Source organism: Spea bombifrons, chromosome 1, assembly GCF_027358695.1.
Source record: "Spea bombifrons isolate aSpeBom1 chromosome 1, aSpeBom1.2.pri, whole genome shotgun sequence".
Taxonomy (NCBI): Eukaryota; Metazoa; Chordata; class Amphibia; order Anura; family Pelobatidae; genus Spea; species Spea bombifrons.
Genome location: NC_071087.1, coordinates 72,987,460 through 73,012,375, shown reverse-complemented (window position 1 = coordinate 73,012,375; position 24,916 = coordinate 72,987,460). Strand labels below are relative to the sequence as shown.

At 43.1% G+C, this 24,916-nt stretch overlaps 1 protein-coding gene across 1 annotated transcript in view; it reads right to left on the bottom strand.

Annotated features, from left to right (window-relative positions):
* Window positions 1-2,632: 2,632 nt before the first annotated feature.
* The window catches only part of LOC128496705 (FYN-binding protein 1-like), a 216,209-nt gene continuing 193,925 nt past the window's right edge, over window positions 2,633-24,916 (bottom strand). Inside the window, exons 13-15 of the mRNA XM_053466500.1 lie at window positions 17,994-18,156; window positions 16,634-16,667; window positions 2,633-2,759 (exon numbers count right to left, since the gene is read on the bottom strand). Of these exons, the coding sequence (XP_053322475.1) occupies window positions 2,633-2,759; window positions 16,634-16,667; window positions 17,994-18,156 (324 nt within the window). The remainder of the gene's footprint in view (window positions 2,760-16,633; window positions 16,668-17,993; window positions 18,157-24,916) is intronic.

Below are 24,916 nucleotides of genomic sequence, written 5' to 3'. Positions count from 1 at the left end.
ATTATTGTCCCTAACCTCTCCTTCATCCCTCACATTCAGTCCTTCGACAGATTCTGCCGCTTGCACCTAAAAAATATCTCTCGCATCTGCCCATTCCTCACTGAAGAATCCACAAAAACTCTGGTTCATACACTTTTTTCCCGTCTTGACTATTGCAACACTCTTCTGGTTGGCATTCCACTGTCTCGACTCTCTCCTCTGCAGTCTGTCCTACATGCTGCTGCTAGGCTTATCTTCCTTGCATGCCGCTCCTCTTCTGCTCTGTGAAACCTCTTCACTCTGTGAAACCCTCCACTGGCTCCCTATTATTTAGAATTACCGTATTTGCTCGATTATAAGAAGAGGTTTTTTTCAGAGCAAATGCTCTGAAAAATACCCCTCGTCTTATAATCGGGGTCATCTTATAATCAGACCTCAAATAGGTCTGACTATGAGACGACTAAGATCCAGATCCCCCGCAGCTGCAGGGGACCTGGATCCTCCTGTCTCCCCCCCCCGCCCCACTTACCGGTAATTCTGAGTCCCCGGTGTGTAGCTGGGGCAGCGTGTAGATGTCTACGCAATTCGCGTAGACAACTTCCGCTGCAGCAGGAAGGAGGTGTGGCTAGCAGCGGGGGTTATCTGCGTCCATCGCACAGACCTTCCCCGGCTGTCAGAGATCAGAGTTCCCCGCACTGGTGCCGGCTACATGACAGGGAAGTCAGAAGCACCGGTAAGTTTTGGGGGGGGCCGGGGGAGTGTTAAATGGGGGGGGCATTAGGCATTTCTGGAGGCAGAGTGCTCTGTGAAATGCCTTTTAACCCCCTTAATGCCACTCTTCCCCATAATATGCCTTTTTAACCCTCTATATGCCACTCTGCCTCCTGAATGCCTTAAACCTCCCTATATGCCCTCTTCCCCATAATATGCCTTTTAACCCTCTAAATGACAGAGTGGCATATAGGGGTATAAGGCATTTCTGGAGGCAGAGTGGCACATAGGGGGTCAAAAGGCATATCATGGGGCACAGTGGCATATAGGGTTAAAAGGCATATCATGGGGCACAGTGGCATTTAGAGGATTAAAAGGCATATCATGGGGCACAGTGGCATATAGGTGGTATAAGGCATTTCTGGGGCAGATGTGCATAACTGGGGGGCAGGTTGGAAAATAGAAGGAAATAAAACCAAAATATTTTTCTCAATCATAGCTTTTATAAAAAAAAAATAGTTTAGATGAATTAACATTTACTGGTAAAACTTTTTTCCTATAGGGTCGTCTTATATTCAGGCTTTTTCTTTTTTTCCTAAATTAATATTCAGATTTGGGGGGTCGTCTTATAATCGAGCAAATACGGTAAATTTAGAATCTTGGTACTAACATATAAGGCCCTCCATAACACTGCTCCTCCATACATTTCTGCCCTCATAAGCAAATACTCTCCTACTCGATCCTTACCATCTTCTCATGGGATAAAGCTCTCCTCCTCACTTATCTCCTCTTCCTTTTCCCATCTACACGATTTCACTTGGGCTGCCCCGTATCTCTGGAATCTACTTCCACCGAACCTTCAGCATTCACCCTCCCGCCCAACATTCAAGAAACATCACAAAACTCACTTCTTCAGAGAAGCATACCACCTTAACTGCTAGAACTTCCTTGTCACTGACACAATCACCACACTCTCACCCTTTCTCTGTGTCTTATGTTTGTCACCCCATTCCCTCAAGATTGTAAGCTTGCGAGCAGGGCTCTCTCCACCTAATGTATCGGTTTATCTTAGTCTGTCAATTCTCGTCTTGTCATACCCCTTTAATATATGTATTGTATTAAGCACTGCGTAAATTGTTTGCACTATATAAATAAAAGATAATAATAATAATGTGTTCCAGCAAAACACATCTCTATGGACTTGATATACTTAACTCCAGATATCTCCAGCACAGGCTTTGGAACACTGCACATAATCTGTGCACAAAATATACATACAACATCTCACTGGGACTGTATACTGTCACAGTTGCCTTATTTTCAGGTGTTTTCTTTCACTGAGATCCAAAGTTAAGGGAGTTATCTTATAATCAAGCAAATACATTATATATTTTCAGGATGAGGTCAGTTATTCATAGATACATTGTTTAGACACAAACTTGGATGAATCTCTGAAAATTATCAGGGACTCTCATAGAAATCCATTCATTCATTAGTCTGTTTGGCACCATTATAACCCCTTTTGCTGCTCTTTCAGCAGGTGAGAAGGGACTCGTGTAGAAGGGTACATAATAAGTGATAGCTAGAATTAGACAAAACAATTGTGGTATGACATGGATGCACAGTCTCATTGATTATGGTTGTGATTATGCTACTTTGGCCAATCAGCAATTTACAGCACAAGGGGGAGGTTCAAGCATAGTATAAGCTTGCTGATGGTATTTTAAATGGTAAACGGTAAACCAAAAACAGCTGAGACTAAGACCACCACAGTGTGTTAGATATCAGGCTGAATCTCAGTGTCAGCCTGGCTGTGGTGCTGTCAGCTCATCTCCCAAGCAGTGAAGAAAAGTGACTAGGGTGGGGTGGATTAATAAGTGAATCTAGTGGTTCATTTATTTTCCTACTGGGACTGCAGCAAAAACCATCATAGATTTAACCATCACAGGCACTGCAAAATGCATTGCTTGTAAGTGAAATAAAAGACAAACAACATTTTAAAAGTGAGAATGTAGAAATTATTCATATACATACTTATGATGTCAACATCATCATAGATTTCCTTTTCACTGCAAGAAAAAAATATCAGATTGGAGAATTACTTAAAATATTTATTTTAATATTTATAAATTTATATACAATACAATTTTGCCGGTTTCTTTAAACATTAAGGAATAGCTGTACATTATCAAATCTGTAAGACTTTCTACTAATTTTGAGAAGCTGTATCAATAATATACTATGAAATATTTATCTATCTCCTTCTTAAAGCTCCTTTTGTGTATCTTTTGGCGAAGGCAAAATACATTGCCTCTATTGAATATAGAACAATAATTACTGACAGAACTTAAAGAGCACTTGTCTTTCTTAGGGTCCGTACTAGTCTAAAGTTCCTCTTGCAGAATGGGCGAGACATACATTGCTTTTAATGTAAGCAAAGGAAGTTGTTTTTAAACAAACCTAGGGATCATAAGTTCTATTTTACTTTTAAAAAGAAATCCAAGTCCCTCAAACCAAGGTAAGTTGCTCAGTTTTGTAATTTTGTAAAGTACCAGTTATACAGATGGGAGAAGTAACAGATTAATGCATTTCACGTTTACTCAAATGCTTATGTCAGTGGGATTGCTGTGTGGGGAGTCAGGACGCAGTCCAGGAAGTACTTTACCCTTCAACAGTGGCGTCGCTACAGGTGGGCAAGGGGGGGCAATTGCCCCCCTAGGTTAATCCTTGCCCCCCCCCCTGTTGCCAGTGGAGGGCTGGCAGCCTAAGGCCTGGAGGGCAAGTCAAGTGAAGTGGCTCCGCCCCCTCGCACTCACCTTTCACCACTCACGCTGCTCCCATCACTATGCGGCCATCAGATTGTTGGAAATCGAATCTAAACGGCCGCTGGGTGCTGATGCCACCGGCCGGAGCTACTTTAATCCTTTTTTTAATTTATTTAATATGCCGGATCAGCTTGCCATATTAAAAATAAATAAAGTATTAAAGTAGCGCCGGCCGACAGCATCAGCACCCAGCGGCTGTTTGGATTCGATTTCCAACAATCTGATGGCCGCGTAGTGATGGGAGCAGCGTGAGGGGTGAAAGGTGAGTGCGAGGGGGCGGAGCTTTCACCCCTCATGCTGCTCCCATCACTTGGTGGCCATCGCATACGGCCGCTGGGTGCTGATGCCGCTGGCCGGCACTGCTTTAATACTATTTATTTTTCTATTTAATAGCCAATCCGGCTTGCCATATTAAATTTTAAAAAAAAAGTATTAAAGTAGCGCCGGCCGGCGGCATCAGCACCCAGCGGCCGTTTAGATTAGATTTCGGGCGGCCTGGGGGGCAATTGCCCCCCTGCCCCCTGGCCTAGCCCGCCCCTGCCTGTTGCCCCCCCTTTAAATCCTTTAAATCCCGTCTTTTTTATTTATTTATTTTTTTTAATGCGGAGGAGAGAGAGGGCAGCCAGAGCAACCGTTCTTACGCGGGCCGCACCTCGAACCCTAATACTTACCTGTGGGAGGGTCTTCTGTACTACATAGATGAAGCGGAACCTAGCAGAGTTCACGTGACATCACATGACTCTGCTCCAGTCCTGCTTCCTCTGTGCAGTACCAGAGAACGCAGAGGGAGGCCGCGCCCCCTGCTGAAGTCTGTGAGCGGCATCGAGGAGCTGCAGTGCAGGTAATGGGGTGGGGAGGGTGTTTGAATGAGTATGCGTGATTGAGGGAATTAATCTGTGAATGAGTGTATGAATGAATGAGTGTGTGTATGATAGCATGAATGTCTAAGTGCTGGAACCTAGGCATGATGGGACTGTGATTGCTGTTAGCAATCACACTCCTATCATGCCAAGTCAGCCAGTACATGCTGAAACCTAGCTAGCTGCCCCCCTTGTGTATTGATGCTGCCAGCAGTATGGGGTCTGCACATCACTTACAGCCACCCTGTACCAGCATGTACTGGCTGACTTAGCAATCACACTCCTATCATGACCAACAGCAATCACAGTCCCATCATGCCTAGGTTCCAGCATTTACTGGTTGGATGTGTAAGTGCTGGAACCTAGGCATGATGGGACTTTGATTGCTGTTAGCAATCACACTCCTATCATGCCAAGTCAGCCAGTACATGCTGATACCATCATGCCTAGGTACCAGCATTTACTGGTTGCCTGGGTATGATAGGAGTGTGATTGCTGTGTGGGCAGTGTGGACGCCAGGGCTGGCTTTGGGGTGTGCAACCTGTGATCTATGCCTGTAATTTAAGGGGTTTTAAATATACCTTTTAATGACGTGTTTTTATGTGAATTCCAATTGATCTATACCTGCAAAGCTGGGTTTTTGTGTTATTCTGTAGATCCATATCTATATATTTCCATACATTATTTATGTATACCTGCAAATACAGTGTTTGCATGTCTTATTCAGTTGATTAATACCTGCAATGCTGTTTCCATGTATTTATTTGATCTATACCTGCAATGCTACGTTTCATATACTATTGTATACCTAAAAATACAGGATTTGTATGTCTGATTCTGTTTATTTGATATATACCTTCAGTGCTGAGATCACAAGTGAATTTCAGTTGATCTATACATGCAAAGCTTGGTTTGTGTGTTAATGTGTTGATCTGTACCTGCTATCTGCAACTGGGGCTAATATTAATATATATGGGCAGCAGGGGCATCAATACACAAGGGGCAAAAACACTAAGGGGGGTATAAACGACAATGCAGTGTGAAAAATCCATCCTAGATTGTGTCCTGCTGTTTGTGTGTTTTTGGTTATCAGTGTAGCAGAGCCTGTCCTCGGTGTGTGTGTGTATAGGTGTTGGTGTGGCAGAGTCTGTCCTGGTGTGTGTTTGTTCGGTTGTCAGTGTGGCAGAGCCTGTCTTAGGGTGTGTGTTTGGGTGTCAGTGTGTCAGAGCCTATCCTGGTGTGTGAGTGTTTGGATGTGGGTGTGGCAGAGCCTGTCCAGATGTGTGTGGGTGTCTGTGTGGCAGAGCCTGTCCTGGTGTGTGTGTGTGTGTGTTTGGTTGTTGGTGTGGCAGAGCCTGTCCTGGTGTGTGTGTCTGGGTGTCAGTGTGACAGAGCCTGTGTGTTTGGTCATCTGTTTCCTGGCACTTAACTTACAGTAGGAATTATTTAATTTATATTTATCCAGAGATAAAATGCCCTCCTGAAGTTGTAGTGACTTCAGGGGACAAAACGTTCAAGGCCCTGAAATCATTTAGTGGAAAAGTTATTTATTGTGTTATAACATTTATTTCAAGGATTAGTCGCACTCAATTGTGGCTTCAGGCTTCCCATGTTGAATGATCAAGTATTATTTTAGCCCAATAACAAAAGTATAATTCCATAGCACATTACTTTTGGAAATTATGAATGCCCTCCCAGTTTGACTGTGGTATCTTGTGTGCCCCCCCTATATATTGTTTCTAGAGTCGCCACTGCCCTTCAACCCCTTAACGACAAAGCCTGTACATGTATGGACTGTGTAAGAAATCATTTTTATACTTTTTATTTTGTTCTGCACATCTTAGGCCTTAATGCAACTTGAGTGCTAGGAACATATGGTATCAATTATGTGACGTAGCTTAGAGGGTCTTCTGTGGAATGCTGGTGTATCATATGACTGCTCCAATACGATTCCTTAACGTATACCCTAAGCAAATGTAAAAAGGTATAAATAGGCATGATTATAAGGGCAAGGTCTCTTTCTACGCTCTCATCTTCATCTCAAAGAATATTGAGCCTACAGTACCTTTTATCACCATTTGTTCCAGCATCTGTACTGTATGTATTGATAATTTGTTATCGAATAAATCTGCTTAATAAGACATAAAAGCTGTGGTCTTGGTTGCGGTTTGGTGACTGGAGAAGTTTAGATATTCAAGACAAAGAATATTCTAACAGGCTGTGATCGGCGGCTTTGCAGCATCCACGGAAGCCTCACAAGTGAGGCTGACCGTGGATCCGGGGAGGAAAGCCCTCCTTACAAAAAAATGGCTGCTGCCGCATCGATCATCAAAGTTCTCGGCATCAGCCGGCTAAAACAGCTTAGGAAGCGATTGGCAATTGCTTCCTAAGCATAAACGGTGTTGCTGACATGCCTCTATATCGAGGCATGTAGCAACACAACCCCTCTACCCCGATCGCCTTGTGATTGCTCACAAAATAGCAACCACAAGCGCCATCATGTAAATGACATTGCCGCCACTCACAAGATGGCGTCACCAACTGAAAAATGAATCCAGACTCTCTTGAGAACTCTCAGGTACTGCATTTAACCATGCAAGGTCAATGGGGCCCAGCTCACTAATCAGTAAAAATAAATAAATAAATAAATAATAAAAATTCCCCACTGTCACCAAAAAAGTACACTTTATATACAGTTATATATATAACTTTTTTATGAGCAAGTCCTACAACTCACGCTATATCTTCACAAAAATTCCTGCATGGAAAGAGTTAAAATATTGGCATTCTAAATGCCCATAGGGTGCCTAGTTTTTTAAAAATGTATGATTTGATGGGGTAAATTGAATTGGCCTGCTTCCAAGCTGCCCCAAATATGAGACATGGGCACAGACTGACCAGATGTCTCAATGGCAAAAAAATACACACCTCACAAAGGTGGCATTTTACCCAAATAACCCAACAAACTAGGAGATTAACACATATTTGGGTGTTTGGCAGTGACATATACCAGGAGCGGTAAACTCATACCTGAAGTACAATGTGTGTAAAAAAAAAAAAAAAAAAATTACTACCATAAAGTTTGACAAATGCTGGTGGTAGAACTAGTGCATGGAACGGGTTGAAATACCAGCATTTGAAATACCTTGGGGTGTCTAGTTTTCAAAAATATATGGTTTGATGGGGTAAATTGCATTGGCTGGCTTCAAAAGTACCCGAAATAGCACATGGGGCAGAATAACCAGCTTTGGAGAAAAATGGTTTTGAAATAGCAAAATGCTACTGGTACTTATTGCCCATAATGTCCAGAAAAAAGCAAAAAAAACATAAAACCATTGGGTATTTCTAAACTCGGGACAAATAATAGAATCTATTTAGCAGGTTTTTTTCATTCGTTTTTGCAGATGAGTAAAAGTAACACCCGGACAATTCCACCATATATGGATTGGTGTACATCTTATGTAGCCTTGTAGGGACCAGATACCATCTGTTCAGAATTTTAAATTGAGTTTCTGCCAATGACAACCAGTGAATAGTTACCGTAACATCAAACTGATTTGTACCAATTATCAAGATCAATCTTGATATTTAGTTATTTTTCCCCAAATAGTAATAGCCGGAGGTATATTTGCTACCGTAGCAAAAAAAAAAAAAACGAATTAAATCCAAACTTTTAGATAGCACTCTATCAACGGAGTTACCCGTAAAAAATTTTTGGGTACGTAAAAGAGTCTCCTGGTTAGATTTTATTAAATTAGTAAAAAGTTTTTAATTCTCTAATACCTGAATATATCAAAACTGGTCAGATCAAATTCTGAGGAAAAGATTTAGGTCCTGGGTTAGTCATAAGCTGATCTAAGGACTCTATACCTCTGGTTCTCCAATCATCAAAATTTATATTTGGAATAAAATATTCTACTGACTTGAGTTTAGAGAAACCCGGAATCCCTTTATGAAGATTTAAGATTTTCTTAATAACTTCCCATATCGGGATTATCTGCCCCAGTATCATATTGGAGCTTCTTATATTTGAAATATGTTCTGAAGTTAGAGGATACCATAAAATAGCAGCCAGATCATTAGTACAACACATCTCCGACTCAATTGCATTCCATCCTTCATTGAGTGATTCCTCTAATTGCAATCTATAAATATGTAGTAGTATGTTTGCAAAAAATATGTTTTTAAGGATGGGAAGGCCCAGGCCACCACATTTAGGTTTTCGAGCCATAACAGTAGACTTCAATCTGGGTTTCTTTGCCTTCCAAATGAAACACTCAAAGCCCGCCTGGGCCATTCTTAACCAGGGATCAGGCACACTTATCGGAAGCATTGAAAACAAATATGACCACTTCGGAACTATATACAAATTTAAAACGTTAATTCGACCCCACCAAGAGAATTCCTTAATTCTCCATTCTTTTAGCCAGATGTTAATTTCAAGAGCCAAATAAAATTAGTCTCTAATATTGTAGTCATAGATTTTGTTATATACCGTATTTGCTCAATTATAAGACGAGGTTTTTTCAGAGCAAATGCTCTGAAAAATACCCCTCGTCTTATAATCGGGGTCGTCTTATAATCAGACCTCAAAAAGGTCTGACTATGAGACGACTAAGATCCAGATCCCCCGCAGATGCGGGTGTAGCTGGGGCAGCGTGTAGATGTCTATGCGATTCGCGTAAACAACTTCTGCTGCAGCAGGAAGGAGGTGTGGCTAGCAGCGGGGGTTGCCTGCGTCCATCGCGCAGACCTTCCCCGGCTGTCAGAGATCAGAGTTCCCTGCACCGGTGTTAAATGGGGGGCATAAGGCATTTCTGGAGGCAGAGTGCTCTTAATGCCACTCTGCCGCCAGAAATGCCTTTTTAACCCTCTATACGCCACTCTGCCTCCTGAATGCCTTAAACCTCCCTATATGCCACTCTTCCCTATAATATGCCTTTTAACCCTCTAAATGCCAGAGTGGCATATAGGGGTATAAGGCATTTCTGGAGGCAGAGTGGCACATAGGTGGTCAAAAGGCATATCATGGGGCACAGTGGCATAAAGGGTTAAAAGGCATATCATGGGGCACAGTGGCATTTAGAGGGTTAAAAGGCATATCATGAGGCACAGTGGCATATAGGGGGTATAAGGCATTTCTGGGGCAGATGTGCATAACTGGGGGGCAGGTTGGAAAATAGAATGAAATAAAATGAAAATATTTTTCTCAATCATAGCTTTTATTAAAAAAAAATAGTTTAGATGAATTAACATTTACTGGTAAAACTTTTTTCCTATAGGGTCGTCTTATATTCAGGCTTTTTCTTTTTTCCTAAATTAATATTCAGATTTGGGGGGGGTCGTCTTACAATCAGGGTCGTCTTATAATCGAGCAAATACGGTAAATACCAAGATAGACAAAATCTGACCTAACCCAAACAAAATCAAAATTTCTTTTAATCTGTTCAATAACTCTACTATCCAGATTAACCTCCAGAAATATAGTTTTATTTGTATTCATTTTATAATTTGAAACAAGACTATATGCTTTAAATTCCTCCAAAAGATGAATTAGGGAAGCCTGTGGGTTAGTTATAGAAATTAGTATATCATCGGCATAGAGATTTATGTTTAGATCTTGATTTCTAGTGTTATTAAATGTCGTTGAATGGGACTTTATTCTTTTATCGCTGAGCCTTTTCTTGCTAGTTTCGGGGTTTCGGCCTACCTATACTGGCTTTCCTCCTCATGGCTCTCTGTTTGTTAGGCCTCACCCACCTACAACTTTTGTGTCCTAGTTAACCCCTCCTCTTCCTGCAGGCTGTGACTATATTAACCAGCTAGTACAGTTGCTGGTTGCCCTTTCGTGGTTCTGGACCCGTTAGTGCGTGCTTCCAGTGTTTGATTCTTGTGTATGACCCAGCCTGCTTGACTCCCATTCTGGTGCTGATTCCTGCCTGATTTTGGATTACGTGGATTTCTGGACTCCTGACCTTGGCTCGTGTGACTACCCGTTCTGGTTCCTGACCTTGGCTTGATCTACGACCACCCGCTTGTCTTACGTTTTGGATTCTTGTTATTTTATTTTAATAAACATTTTGACCAGTACCTTTTTGCCTCCGTCCTGATTCACTGGTACCCTGACATTACGAAAGGGCCATGAATCCTGATGGTACTGGTACTCATCCTGTTCCTACTGTCTTCACCCGGTTAGACCAACAGGATCACAGGTTGGATCAGTTGGCTGCTGCAGTACAAACGCTCCTTAACCGTACGGCGCATTTAGAACCACCACCTGCACAACCTATAGCTCCGACTCCTTACGTTGTTCCTGCACCAGCCGTTGCAGCCGAGCCACTGGCTCCCAGAGGCATGTGTGGGACTGCTCCCCTGCCCCAACGCTATGACAGGGGACCCCATCCAGTGCTGTGGTTTTTTGAACCAGGTTGGCATATATCTCGAATTACATAGTTACATAATTACATAGTTCATAAGGTTGAAAAAAGACCTAAGTCCATCAAGCTCAACCCTTCTACCTAACCTTTCTATTCTTGATCCAAAAGAAGGCAAAAAACCCCCAATTAAGCTACTTTGAATTCTGCCATCAGGGGAAAAAAATCCTTCTTGACTCCAAGAGGCAATCGGATTTCTCCTTGGATCAAGAAGCTCTAAAATATTAATGTTATTCTATTTATATCCCTGAATATCATGCCTTTCTAAGAAAATATTGAGGCCCCTTTTGAAGGTATCTAATGTATTGGCTAACACTACCTCCCTTGGAAGTGAATTCCATACCTTAATTGTCCTCACTGTGAAGAATCCCATCCTTTGTCATCTATGAATCCTGCGCTCTTCCAGTCTCAGAGGGTGACCTCTTGTTCTTTGTACATTTCTGTTAATGAACAGGTCACCGAAGAGCTCTTTATTGGCCCTGCATATATTTGTATAATGTTATCATATCCCCTCTGAGACGCCGTTTTTCCAGCGTATATAATTTTAACTTTTTTAGTCTCTCTTCATAACTAGTATCTCCCAATCCCCTTATTAATTTCGTAGCCCTCCTTTGCACTTTTTCTAATTCCATAATGTCTTTTGTAAGGACCGGTGCCCAGAATTGTACCGCATATTCAAGGTGAGGTCTTACCAATGACCTGTAAAGAGGCAAGATAATATCCTCCTCCCTTGAATCAATACCTCTTTTTATGCATGCCAGAACCTTATTGGCCCTCGCAGCTGCTTGCTGGCATTGTGCACTGTTGCCAAGTCTGTTGTCAACCATTATTCCTAAATCCTTCTCATTGGTAGTTTCCCCCAAGGATATTCCATTGGTGCCACAGGCTTTTCCGACCCAGCGGGCCAGGATTGGCAGAGTTATGCAGAGTTTGTGTTTTTTTTCCATAGAGTCTTCGACGTTCCAGCCCGTGCTACCTCTGCTGCCAAACATCTTATGTCCATTCGCCAGGGGAATAGGACTGTGTCTGATTATGCGATTGAGTTCCGTACCTGGGCAGCAGAGGTCAGGTGGAACAACGAGGCTCTAGTGGCTGCTTTCTTCCATGGTCTGAACGATTCCATTAAGGATGAAGTAGCAGCCAGGGATCTCCCTACTGACATCGAAGCCTTAATCACTTTCCTGACCCTTATTGATACAAGGCTTATGGATAGACCCTCTTTCAAGGAACGCCTGAGAAGGCATCCTATAAGGTTGGCGCCAACCTTTTTGATCCCACCCGTTCCTCCCGCGCCTCCTGTGGACGTCCTGCCAGAGGGCGTTAAGCCTATGCAGTTGGAGGCTACCCGGCTCTCTGAGGCCGAGAGAGCGTAGCGTAGGAGGGAGGGCCTATGTCTTTACTGCCCCACTCGCCCGGGAAACGCTCGCACCTAGGGTCCGGTCGGGGACACACTCTAGGTGGGCTTACCCACGTACAAGCTCTAGGCTGACCGCAAACGGCTTCCGGCTCCTTCCTACCAGGTCGGGGAGAGGGTTTGGTTATCCTCTCGCAATCTGAACCTCCGGGTTCCCTCTCACAAACTGGCCCCTCGTTTTGTGGGTCCCTACCGTATTCTGCGCAAGGTTAATCCGGTGGTTTATGCCTTAGATCTTCCTCCCAACATGCGTATTCCGAACGTCTTCCATGTCTCGCTGCTGAAACCACTTGTTTGCAACCAATTCATTGCTTCAGCTCCTCGCCCTATTTCGGTTAATGGTCATGATGACCATGAAGTTCTCGTTTGTCCAGGGGTCAGATAAAGATTTGATATTTTCAATTCAACAATTAAGATCTTATTAGTCAGCTCACTTAGCTCTTGCTTAATTTCTATAGAGCGTTTGGCTATTTCCTTCTTGATTTCTTCAAAATGAGCAACCACGAAATCCTGGAACACAGATGAAGAGGGATTGAGACTTCTACGAGCTTGAAGATCCTGAAGTTCGTCCCACTGAGATGAGTGCGCTGCCCCACCTCCTACGACGTGCTTGTGTTCACGTCATCACGTCTCCAAAAAAAAATTCTAATGGGGGTAATGCTTTTGATGCATCCATATACAGCATCCATACACAGGGCCAGACTGGCCCACCGGTAAATCTTGCCTATCGCCTATTGATTCTGTGAGGCTATTCGTCCTGCCCCTTAAAGACACAATGTGACGCTGGAGGGTGCGGGCGCACACAGCCACTAGAGTTCTTTGGATGACAGTCAGTCTCGTGGAGGAGAGCAGGCGTGAAAGTCAGGTAAAAAAGTATTGGTATTTATAAAAATAGGGGCTGGCTGGGGTGGGGGGTAGGAGTACACAAGATGATTGGGGCAACAATACACAATGGGGAGCTGGCTGGAGAGCACAAATACACATGGAGCTGGCTGTTAGCAAAACACAAGGGGGTGGGAGTATCACATAAATTAATACTAAAAAGGGGGTGGCAGGGGGCATAAATACACAAGGGTGTTGGGGCATCAATACACAGGGAAGGGGGCTGGAGCCATCACATAAATCAATACTAAATGGAAGGACTGGCTGGGGGTGATTCACAAGGGGAAAAAAACACTAAATACATTTGTTTTTATTGTTGTACCTTAGCGCGTCAGGATGTCTGAGTCAGTGTGGCAGGGCCTGTCCTGGTATGTGTGTCTGGGTGTCGGTGTGGCAGAGCCTGTCCTAGTGTGGGTGTTTGTGTGGCAGAGCCTGTCCTGGTGTGTGTGTTTGGGGGTCGATGTGGCAGAACCTGTCCTGGTGTGTGTGTTTGGGTTTTGTGTTTCTGCAGGAATAAATTGAACTATTTAATTTTTTCCTTATCCAGAGATAAAACATCCTCTTGATTTTGTAGTCACTCTAGAGGACAAAACATTCTAGGCCCAGAAATCAGAGAGAGGAAAAGTAAAGGTATTGTGTTATTTATTCTATTTCAATCTGCATATTTTATTAAAAAGGATTAGTCACACTAAAGTGTAACTTCAGGTGTATCATGACTTTTTTAGTGTACTGAGACTCCCAATCCCATCACATAAGATTCTTTCTCATACATCTGCCTAGCACTGACATCATCTTTATCCAGTACACATGGATGCCGAGGAGTTAAGATTCTGTCCCTTCCTAGGTACCTGTTTGGGCCTTTTAACACTTTTGGTTCCTGGGATTTTACTTGAAGCAACCTTGAGTCTCTCCTGCATAGAGATAGTCTCTTTTGAAGTAGGCTGTTTTAAGTAGGAGTTAAAAAAGAAAACAGGAGTTTAAAAATAAAATTAGACAAGGTACTGTGGCAGGTGTGAGCAAGTGGCTTCTCTGGAAGCTCATATTGGAAAAATTGCAATTTTGAGACAGATTCACAATCTTGAAAGGAGTCTACTGCTCACTGAGCAGAGTGTAGTGATGGCAGGTAGTGGAGAGGGAGGAGATAAGTCAGCTGAGCAACAAGCACGTAGCTGGATGACAGTTATACGTGGTAGCAGAGGGGAGGGAAGAGGAAAGGTTTAGCTAGTCTTGACCTTGTGCAGCTTAACAGATTTGCCCGCTTGAGTGAAGATGTTGGGTGCATCAAATCAGGAGTAGCTGTACTGGAGGAAGCTGTTCCTTCTTACAGTCGAGGGAACAGCCCCTCTAGTACGGGTGGGGTTGAGAGTATAAGAAAGGCTAGACAGATTGTGGTGGTAGAGGACTCTATAATTAAGAGAGTAGATAGGGTAATCTACCACTCTGATCTGCTCAACCGGAGAGTTTGCTGTCTCCTGGGTGCTTGGGTCCGGCATGTTGCTGACAGAGTGGATGGATTATTGGGAGGGGCCAGGGAAGACCCAGCTGTCATGGTCCATATTCGTACCAATGACAAAGTCAGTGGAAAATTGAAGGTCCTAACAAATTATTTCAGGGAATTTGGAGGTAGACTGAAGAAAAGGACCTCCAAGGTAGTATTCTCAGAAATATTACCTGTCCCGTGCGCAAAAGTAGAAAGGCAGCGGGAGATTAGTGAGGTTAATGTGTGGCTAAAGTCATCGTGTAGGAAGGAGGGCTTTGGCTTTTTAGAGCACTGGGCTGATTTTGTGCTTGGGTACAATCTTTATAGCCGTGATGGATTGCACCTAAACGGAAGAGGGTCTGCTGTGCTGGGGAACAGGATGGCTAGAGGGGATTTTAAACTAGTTGTAGGGGGGGCACAGAAATCTAGAAAAGGTAGATGGGACAGAAAGGAGCGGGGCTTTAGATCGGAACAAGGGGGGGGATGACTAAGCATACACTAATGAACAGATAATTGGGGCGCAGGTGCATGTAAGGAAAAAATAATAAAATATAGTGTAAAGTGTATAAATGCTAGTTTAGATAGGTGATGTTTGTAGTTGCACTCACAAACAAATATGATGTTTCCAGCCCATCAAATGTATGTTGAAAATAATATCTTTAATGAATCTTCATATTGAATCTAAAAAAATTTTGATTTATATTCACAAACACGAGAATCAAGCATATTATTCTTTTTTATAAGCATACACTAAGCAATATGTCATAATAGGCATAACGGAAATTTCTCAATATATTGGTGACAAAAAAATTAAAAAAATTATATATATATATATATATATATATATATATATATATATATACACATACACACAAAAATTATAAAAGTGCTCAATATATTGGTGTCAAAAAAAAAGATAAATATTAAAAAGTGAAACGGAAACATGGTGGGATGTTAACTTAAATGGTTACACGTTATTTAGGAAGCATAGAAAAAGCAGGAAGGGTGGTGGAGTATGCTTGTATGTTAACAATGAGCTAAAGTCTAATATTAAGCAACTTGAATGTGACAAGGAAAATGTGGAAGCTTCATGGGTAGATATCAGCTTGGGGCTAAAAAGGAAATCAACTACTGGTTGGGATATGTTATAAACCACCTAATGTTAATACTGATGAGGAAGAACTGCTGTTAGAGCAAACTCAGAAAGCTGCACATCTGGGTAACATGATATATAATTATATAGTATTTTTAAAAAACAATATAGAAAACAATAAATAAATTGTGTAGTTAAATGAAAGGAAAGAAATGAAAAAAGGAAATTTTTGTTGAAAACAATTTAACAAAAATATTGAAAAACCTTCAGGTCTTAAGCTTTAACCAATTAATAATTCACTAAAAGGACATTGTACAGTCTTTTTTTTTTTTGGAATCCTTAAGCAAAGGGGAAAATGCAAGTATCCATTATGAACACCTAACTCATTCTTATAAGAGATTAATGGACAAATAATACAGTGTCTTCAAACAGATTGAGGAAAAAAAAAAAAAAAAAACTCTATTCAGTCTTATAAACACATCTGCAGGAACTGCAATTTAAGCTCAGGCACAATATCTCAAAAGGATCCAGTCAAGGTTTAAAAACTGCCTAAACTCCTTGTAATTCTAAAAACCCGTGTGGCTATACATGGAGGTGCAAGTAAAATAAATGTTTTTACTTTTGGCCCAGTGTTGTCAAATCAGAGAAGCATTTTTCATCTCCCTACAACTGAATTATAGTAAATAAACTCCAATCTCAAAACTCAAATCATTTGCTAGTCTTTTTAGTACTGCAAAGAACCTAAAAATCAGTGTTTCACCATACATTGCTGGTACATAAGTGAATGAAGGTGAAACTATTTTTATTACCCCTTTTTTGGGTCCTGATGCACATTTCAAAAGGAATCTGCCCTTCTGGAGCACTAGTAACATTGATGGTATTACTTGTTTAGTGACAACATTTTGACATTAAAATGCATAGATTAATGGAAAAGTATTTTCAATAAATTACTTACGGTTCTAAAACATATCTTCTTTTAACATAACCATCTGAAAGATTGAAAAGAAATGTCACCTTAGATTATGTGTTTCTTGATAATCAAAATATAGCAACAGTTAACATTAAATTAAAATTAAATTATGATGAAAACCATACAATTCAATTGTTTTCCACGGGTGCTACTATGTCTGATCGTATCATTATTAATGACGATTCTGGCATTGTGCATCCTTTACAACTTAAATGAAAATTCATATAAATACCGTATTTACTCTATTATAAGATGACCCTCCAAAATTTGAATATTAATTTAGAAAAAAGGAAAAAACCTTAATATAAGATTAAGCTATAGGAAAAACATTTTATTAGTAACTATTAATCCACATGTAAACTTTTTTTCATATTTAATAATGATTGAGAAAAAAAATGCATTTTCCAACCTGCCCCCCAGTTATGGACATCTGCCCCCACGGCTTACTTCTCTGGCCCCCAGATATGCCTTATACCCCCTATATGCCACTCCAGCCCCCTAATATGCCTTTTCCACCCTATATGGTACTCTGCCCCCCTGATATGCCTTATACTCCCTATATGCCTCTCTGCCCCCCATATATGCCTTATGCCCCCCTATTGACCACTCTGCCCCCCAGAAATGCCTTATTCCTCCCTATATGCCCCTTGACTTACCGATGCATCCCTAGACTTGTCCCCCGTGCTCCAGACTCCATTGTGTCAAGTAGGGGAAGCCGGCGGACGTTTGGGCAACGTGGGCAGACAACCTCCGCTGCTGCTGGCCGGTACCGCCAGGGCTTCTATGGTGGAGCACCGGAAGGTCATGTCATGCCGGCGCTCCGTCATAGACGTTCCGGCAGAAGTGCTGGCAGCCGCGGAAGTTGTCTGCACGCATCACACAGACGTTCACTGGCTGCCAGAGAGGAGAATCCAGGTCTGATTATAAGATGACCTCGCATATAAGATATGGGGTATTTTTCAGAGCATTTGCTCTGAAAAAAACCTCTTATAATCGAGCACATACGGTAACTGCAATATTGTAACTTTGTAACTATCTGTATATGCTTTGCCTTGCTGCTTGACTACACCTCTCTTTGTTTCATAGTTATACATCTTGTTGGTTACTTTTTCATAATTCCACCTACCAAACAGTCAGTCTAATATTTGTTTTATTAGAGAGGAGAGAGAGAGCTGGAAAGCCAAAACTTGTGACAATATTTGGAATTTTTAGAGCGCAAAAGATATTTACTAACATATAGAAGATCACACCCCAACATTTAAAATAACTCTGACTACTTCAGTATTTGTAATCATGCACATTAATAACTGTGCTAATGAAATAACTAATGCTAAGACAAACATACATTTTCCTTTACTATTTCTACACAGTATTTTTTCTTGATTTGTGAACTGAATCACTTCTAGGATTTCTCCTTTGTTGATTGGCAGATCTTTTCCTCCTCCTCTCTTATTGCCAGCACTTGGAACAACCATCATGCGAGTCAGAACTTGAATTTCTCCTTCAATCTACAACAAGAAGGCAATTTACAGTTAAATGCATAAATTCCAATGAAGCTTCCAAGAAGTATTTCTGTTGGACTATACCAAACATATTCTATAATTAGAATTATTAGGGCATAAAACAATCTGAAAAATAAAATGTCTTTCTTTCAGTGATGTCAGTGGCATTTTAATAAGAAATGCATCTCATTTATTTCAATGATAACTGCTGTCCACTTCTTGTTATGCAACATTAATGTGCACACATGCTTGAATGTTATTTGCCGAGTAGCATGATTTAGGATTAAACCTTGCTAACACCAGTCTGTACTGAACAGTTTAGAGTGCCATTAACCTGGAAGGGGTGGGACCAAGTGGCTCTGCAATTTTTCCACATAGCATGGGAAATTGGAGAATGTAATATATATGTTTCCAGTAATGCCGAGAATATAAAAAATTTTGCATTAATCAAAATTAGGGGAGGGCGATGACGTGACGACGCACGCTGCGTGCCACGTCTCTGGATGAGCTGTAACGCCCGTTAGCCCGCCAGCTGGCATCCAGCAGGGGGGAGAAGCAAGGAGAAGACATTAAAAGAAACTGGATTTTGAAAGTATATATTGTAACTCCCTTGTAGTGGTAGTTATAGAAGATTTATTAGATCTCCTCAGTATTTTTATACTGGTAAAATACATCTGTAAATGAATTATATATGATCTCTTGGCTTTTTGGATTTAACTAACATTGGTTGGCTGAAATAGCAAGATCGACTTTGCAAATATATATTTATCATCTCAATATCTGAATATCTAAAAGTTAATTTCATTGGTTCAATCTGGCGGAGGCCTGATAATTTTACAGAACATAAGATCATAAGAGCACAAGAATAATATTTAATAGTCATACCAGATTAAATCAATATAAGAGTATTGCCTAAAAAGCCAGGGCGGACATAATGGCCACTAGGAAAATGGCTGAACAAAAGTCTCTCCCAAAACGGGAAAGGGATAGAGTTAAGAAAGATAAACAAGATAGGCAAGATAAAAGACTCTCACATTTGTTTTCACCACAATCCGGTAAGAGTCTAAGAGAAGTGTGACAGATCAATTCTCCAGATAAAGATTTATATGGTATGGAAGATCAATTAGTTACTCAGATAAATTTGGAACAACAGACCGTTAAAACAGATTTTAATATATTCTGGTGTATCCGGATAAACTGTTGCTCAAAACACGAGATCCAAGATAATACAAAAGACTTGAAAAAGGAGATGACTTTCCTGGGGCAAAGAGTCAAGACAGTGGAAGAGAAGATCGGAAATTTTGACTATTATTTGCACTCAGAAAGACATCTAAACAACAATCTAAGTTAAGGGATTTGGAATTGAAGCTGGTGGAAATAGAAGACAGAGCTAGAAGGAATAATTTAAGACTTCGGAATATCCCAGTAGACATTACACAGCAACATATGGGGGGTTACTTAAATGCCTTTTTTTAGAGTACTAGATGTCAATGAGGAGGAATCTGTCTTAGATAAATATTATAGGTTAAATAACAATGGGTGCTGATAAGCGCAATATTTTAAGTGGTTTGTGTCAGAACCAGAGACGGAGCGTAGCGCAGGATCAGGTAACCAAAAGGCTTTAATGAATAAGGTAGTTTTAAACACACAGTTCAAAAGACATAAAGCACAGTACCGTAGTCTAGCAAACAATTCCAGGGTCAACAGGCAGGCAGCACAGTTCTCAAAAACGAAGGCACAGTTCCAATTAAAGGGGCAAAGGCAGGTAGAGGAATCCGAGAAAGGGTAGCCAAAGTTCAATCACCAGAAAGTCAAGCAGGGAACATCAAAATCTTCAAGCAGAAGGTCGTAGGGTATCCACAAGGAACACAGCTCAACTAGCAAGCAACTAGTGTAGGATTTGCAGGGTCTTTATAGTGTCTCTGATTGGAGATCCCTCCCTTGCGCACCTGATCCCCTTCAGAGTAAACCTGGTCTCCTCCCCTGCACACCTGATCCCCTTCAGAGTATACCTGGTCTCCTCCCCTGCACACCTGATCCCCTTCAGAGCATACCTGGTCTCCTCCCCTGCACACCTGATCCCATTCAGAGTATACCTGGTCTCCTCCCCTGCACACCTGATCCCCTTCTGAGCAGACCTGGTCATCTCTCATGGGCATGGTAATTGGTATGGGAGCGCTAGGCAAGCTCCTCCCCCTCCCTTCCTGATTAGCATCTTCCCTCTGTCCATCTCCTGCCTCCGGGGCGTAACCACGCCCCCCCCGCCACGAGGAAAGCGCGCACTTTTGCTAAGCGCGGTACGCGGCAGAATCGAGGCCGGGGATACGGCCTACCCCGCGGACGGGCGATCGCGCCGCGAGGCATCTGACGCCCGGGATCCGCTCCCCGCGACGACGACTCCCGCCGCGAGGTAGGTAACGGACCCCGGTCCTGACACACCCCCCTCCTTACAGACGACCTCCGGGCGTCTCTAGGACCAGGACGTCCTGGATGTGATTGGTGGAATTTCTGGTGGAGTTTCGCAGGGGCGTGGATGTTGCAGTGAGGTTCCCAAGTACATTCTTCTCGGCCATAACCTTTCCACAAGACAAGGTATTCCAAACGCCCCCTACAAATGCGGGAATCCAGAATCCTTTCAACCTCGAACTCCTCAGATCCCTCCACACTAACCGGAGGGGGTGGTTGGCCTTTTCTTGGAGTGGATTCCGGGACCCAGGATTTAATCAATGAAACGTGAAAAGTGGGATGGATGCGCCATGATGGCGGAAGTTGTAGACGAACTGCAGCAGGACCCACCAGGGCCGTGATGGGAAAGGGTCCATGAAACCGTGGACTCAATTTCTTTGAAGGACCTGTAGTCTTGATGTGTGCTGAGGAGAGCCACACCTTATCTCCCACTTGATAGGAAGGGGGTTTACTTCTGTGTTTGTCGTAAAACTTCTTATGGTCCTGTTGTGCTTTGCGAAGCAAAGTCTTTAATATGGGAAGGATCTATTGCAACAACTGAAGACGGTCACCCACTGGTGGGGTATTACGGGCTGGGGGTAAGTCGATGAGAAAAGACGGATGGTACCCATAATTGGCCCAAAAAGGAGACATGCCGATAGATTTCTGAGTGTGGTTGTTTTAGGCGAACTCCGCCATGGGCAACAGCTGTAACCAGTCATCTTGCTGATGTGCCACATAACATCGAAGGTATTGTTCCAGTATCTGGTTGATTCTTTCTGTTTGGCCATTGGTGTTGGGATGGTAAGCAGAGGACAGGCGTCTCTTGATTTGTAATCCTTTACAGAAGGCGGACCAGAATTTGGAGGTAAATTGGACCCCTCTATCAGATAGGATCGAATGAGGGATACCATGCAGGCGAAAAATGAAGTTAATAAACAGATCGGCCGTTTCCGCTGAGGTAGGTAATTTGATGGTGGGTACGAAGTGGGCCATCTTGGTCAATCTATCCACCACGACCATGATGGTGTTGTGTCTTTGGGATGGAGGTAAGTCCACTATAAAATCTACGGTTATGTCATGCCAGGGTCGCTCTGGAACGTGGAGAGGCTGTAAGAGACCGGCGGGTGGAGAGTTACTTCCCTTGGAACAGGTACAGGTTGAACAGGAGCGGACGTATTGTTGTATGTCTCTTCTCATGGTAGGCCACCAAAAGGATCGGGTAGCTAGTTCTAAAGTTTGTCTTTGGCCTCCATGTCCGGCTAAGGGATGATCATGGATGTACTGAAGAACGGTGTTACGTGTTAAAGGGGGAACATAGATTTGACGCCCTCGGTAAAACAGTCCATTTTCGGCTTGTAAGGAGGAAGTTTCCGAGGTGTCGCCTAGAACTCGACTGTGTTCCCTAAGTTCTTCTACCATCGAAGAGTGAAGCGCCAGAAAGTGAGATGGGGGTAGTATGGTGTCCGTGGTGGGGAGTTTGGCGTCTGATTCGTACAACCGGGATAGGGCATCAGCTTTAGTGTTCTTCGTACCTGGACGATAAGTGATATGCAATTGAAATCTCGTGAAGAAAAGGGCCCATCGGGCCTGTCGAGGGCATAGTCTCTTGGCTTTCCTGAGGTATTCGAGGTTGCGGTGATCCGTGAACACCGTGATTGGATGGATGGCCCCTTCTAGGAGATGTCGCCACTCTTCCAGAGCCATCTTAATAGCTAGGAGTTCTCGGTCCCCAACACTATAATTGGTCTCTGCAGGGGTTAGTCGTTTAGAGAAAAATGAGATAGGGTGTAAAGAGTCTTTCTCCCCATCACGCTGCGACAGGATGGCACCCACCGCACCCTCTGACGCATCTACTTCCAAGTAGTAAGCTTTCTGAGGGTCAGGGATCATCAGGATGGGAGCGGTTGTAAAGCGTTGTTTTAAGATTTCAAAGGCTTTTTGGGCTTGGGGGTTCCATGAAAACGAAGTCTTTTTCTTGGTTAAAGCGGTGATGGGTTGAACTATACGGGAGAAACTGTTGATGAATCTGCGGTAGAAGTTAGCAAAGCCTATGAACCTTTGTACTGCTTTCACGGAGGTAGGTACTGGCCATTGAAGGATGGTAGTGATCTTCTTAGGATCCATCTCGATCTTTCCGGGAGTGAATACATACCCCAAGAACTCCACTCTATCAGTCTCAAAAATGCACTTAGACAGTTTAGCATATAGGTGGTGTTGCTGGAGACGTTGTAACACCGCCCGGACGTGTTCTTTGTGCTCTGTGAGAGTAGAATAAATCAAAATGTCGTCTAAATATACTATGACGAAGGTATCCAACATGTCCCGGAAAACATCGTTCAAAAAATGCTGAAAGGTGGCAGGAGAATTGCATAAGCCGAATGGCATGACTCGATACTCATAATGGCCATATCGGGTGTGGAACGCCGTCTTCCACTCGTCCCCCTTGCGGATACGGACCAAATTGTATGCACCTAGAAGGTCGATCTTGGTGTAAATCTTAGCGTCTCTGAGTCGATCCATCAGCTCCGGGATTAAGGGCAGTGGGTATTTGTTTTTAATAGTTATGTGGTTGAGTTCTCGATAATCCACACAGGGACGTAAGCCTCCATCCTTCTTTTCAATAAAAAATATCCCCGCACCTGCTGGTGAGGTGGAAGGTCGAATGAAGCCCTTATTCAGGTTTTCGTCTATGTATTCTTTGAGAGTCTTTAGTTCAGGTTCTGAGAGTGGGAATATCTTTCCAAATGGTATGGCTGCTCCTGGAAGAAGGTCGATTGGGCAGTCGTAAGGTCTGTGGGGTGGAAGTCGTTCTGCCTCTTTGGGATCGAACACTTGACTGAACTCTTGGTATGAACTGGGTATCCTAGGTGCTTCTATCCCTTCTTCTCCTTGAACTGTTGCAATAAGGGAAGACGAGAGACAATGTTGTTGACAAAACCTTGACGAAAAGGTGACTTCTCCAGATGACCAACGAATGATGGGGTCATGTTGCCGAAGCCACGGGAGACCCAAGATCAGGGGAAACAGAGGAGACTGGACGAGGTTAAAGCTGATTGCTTCGATATGTCCGGGACCACTGTATAATTTGATAGGAACTGTCTCTAGGGTAACAGGACCTGATGTAATGGCTCTTCCATCTACCAGCTGGACGGTTAGTGGACTGGATCTTGGACGGGTAGGGATCTTGAAGGTCTGGGCCAGCGTGATATCCATAAAGCTCTCGCTGGCTCCTGAGTCAATGATGGCGGTGGTTGAGGTTTCTTTATTTTCCCACTGTAACGAGACCGAAATGGATAAATGCCGGGAGGTACCACTCAGTAAGACAGGAGTAATCAGGGGAGTAGTCTTACCTCGGGCGGCCAACTTGGTACAGTGACGAACGATGTGTCCTGGTTCTCCACAGTACATGCAGAGATTGTTTCTCCTTCTTTGAGCCTTTTCGGACTCAGATAAGGGTCCCCTCGTCAGCCCGATCTGCATGGGTTCGTCCCCAGAGGCGGTTGGTGAAGGGTACCCCGCTGGGGTTGTCTGGGGACGAGTGGGAGTACGAGTAGTCCATCCTTGTACAGGTGTACGTTCTATTCTCCTTTCACGGAGTCTCCTGTCCATTTGTGTTACTGTATGTATCATGGCTTCCAAGGTATCAGGGCCCTCTACTCGGGCTAGTTCATCTTTGAGGGCCTCGGCTAGGCCTACTCGAAACTGATAAAGTAGGGCAGGTTCATTCCAATTTATTTCGACGGATAAGCGACAAAATTCGGTGATATAATCCTCAACGGGTCGGCGACCTTGACGTAGGTTGTGGATCGCCGCCTCGGCGGTAGCTCTGGTATGGGGGTCCTCGTATAAAATGTCCATGGCTTGGCGGAATTGGACCCAAGTGTCCAGCGCAGGGTGTTGAGTCTGTAGGAGATGTTGGGCCCAGGTTAGGGGGCCTCCGGACAACAGGGAAATAGCGGTTCTCACTCTAACAAAGTCTGTAGCATAGGTTCGGGGTTTGAGTACAAACCACATTTCACATGATGTAATGAAGGCTCGGTATTTACTGCGGTCTCCATTGAATCTTTCGGGTAACAGTATCTGCGGTTCAGGGGCTGCTGCAGCAACTCCTCCTGGTTGCTCCATGGGTGGAACAGGGGGTGGACCCGCTGGAATAGGAAGCGGCCCCCCTGTAAGGCTTGTACTTGGTTTTGTAAGTTCAATTGATGGTCTTGTACCCCTTGCAAGGTTTGGGCAATAACAGCTATTTGCTGTGTCAGAGCTTGGATAGCATCCATCATTCCTGCAGGCTCCATATGGCTTGCTAGTTTTGTCAGAA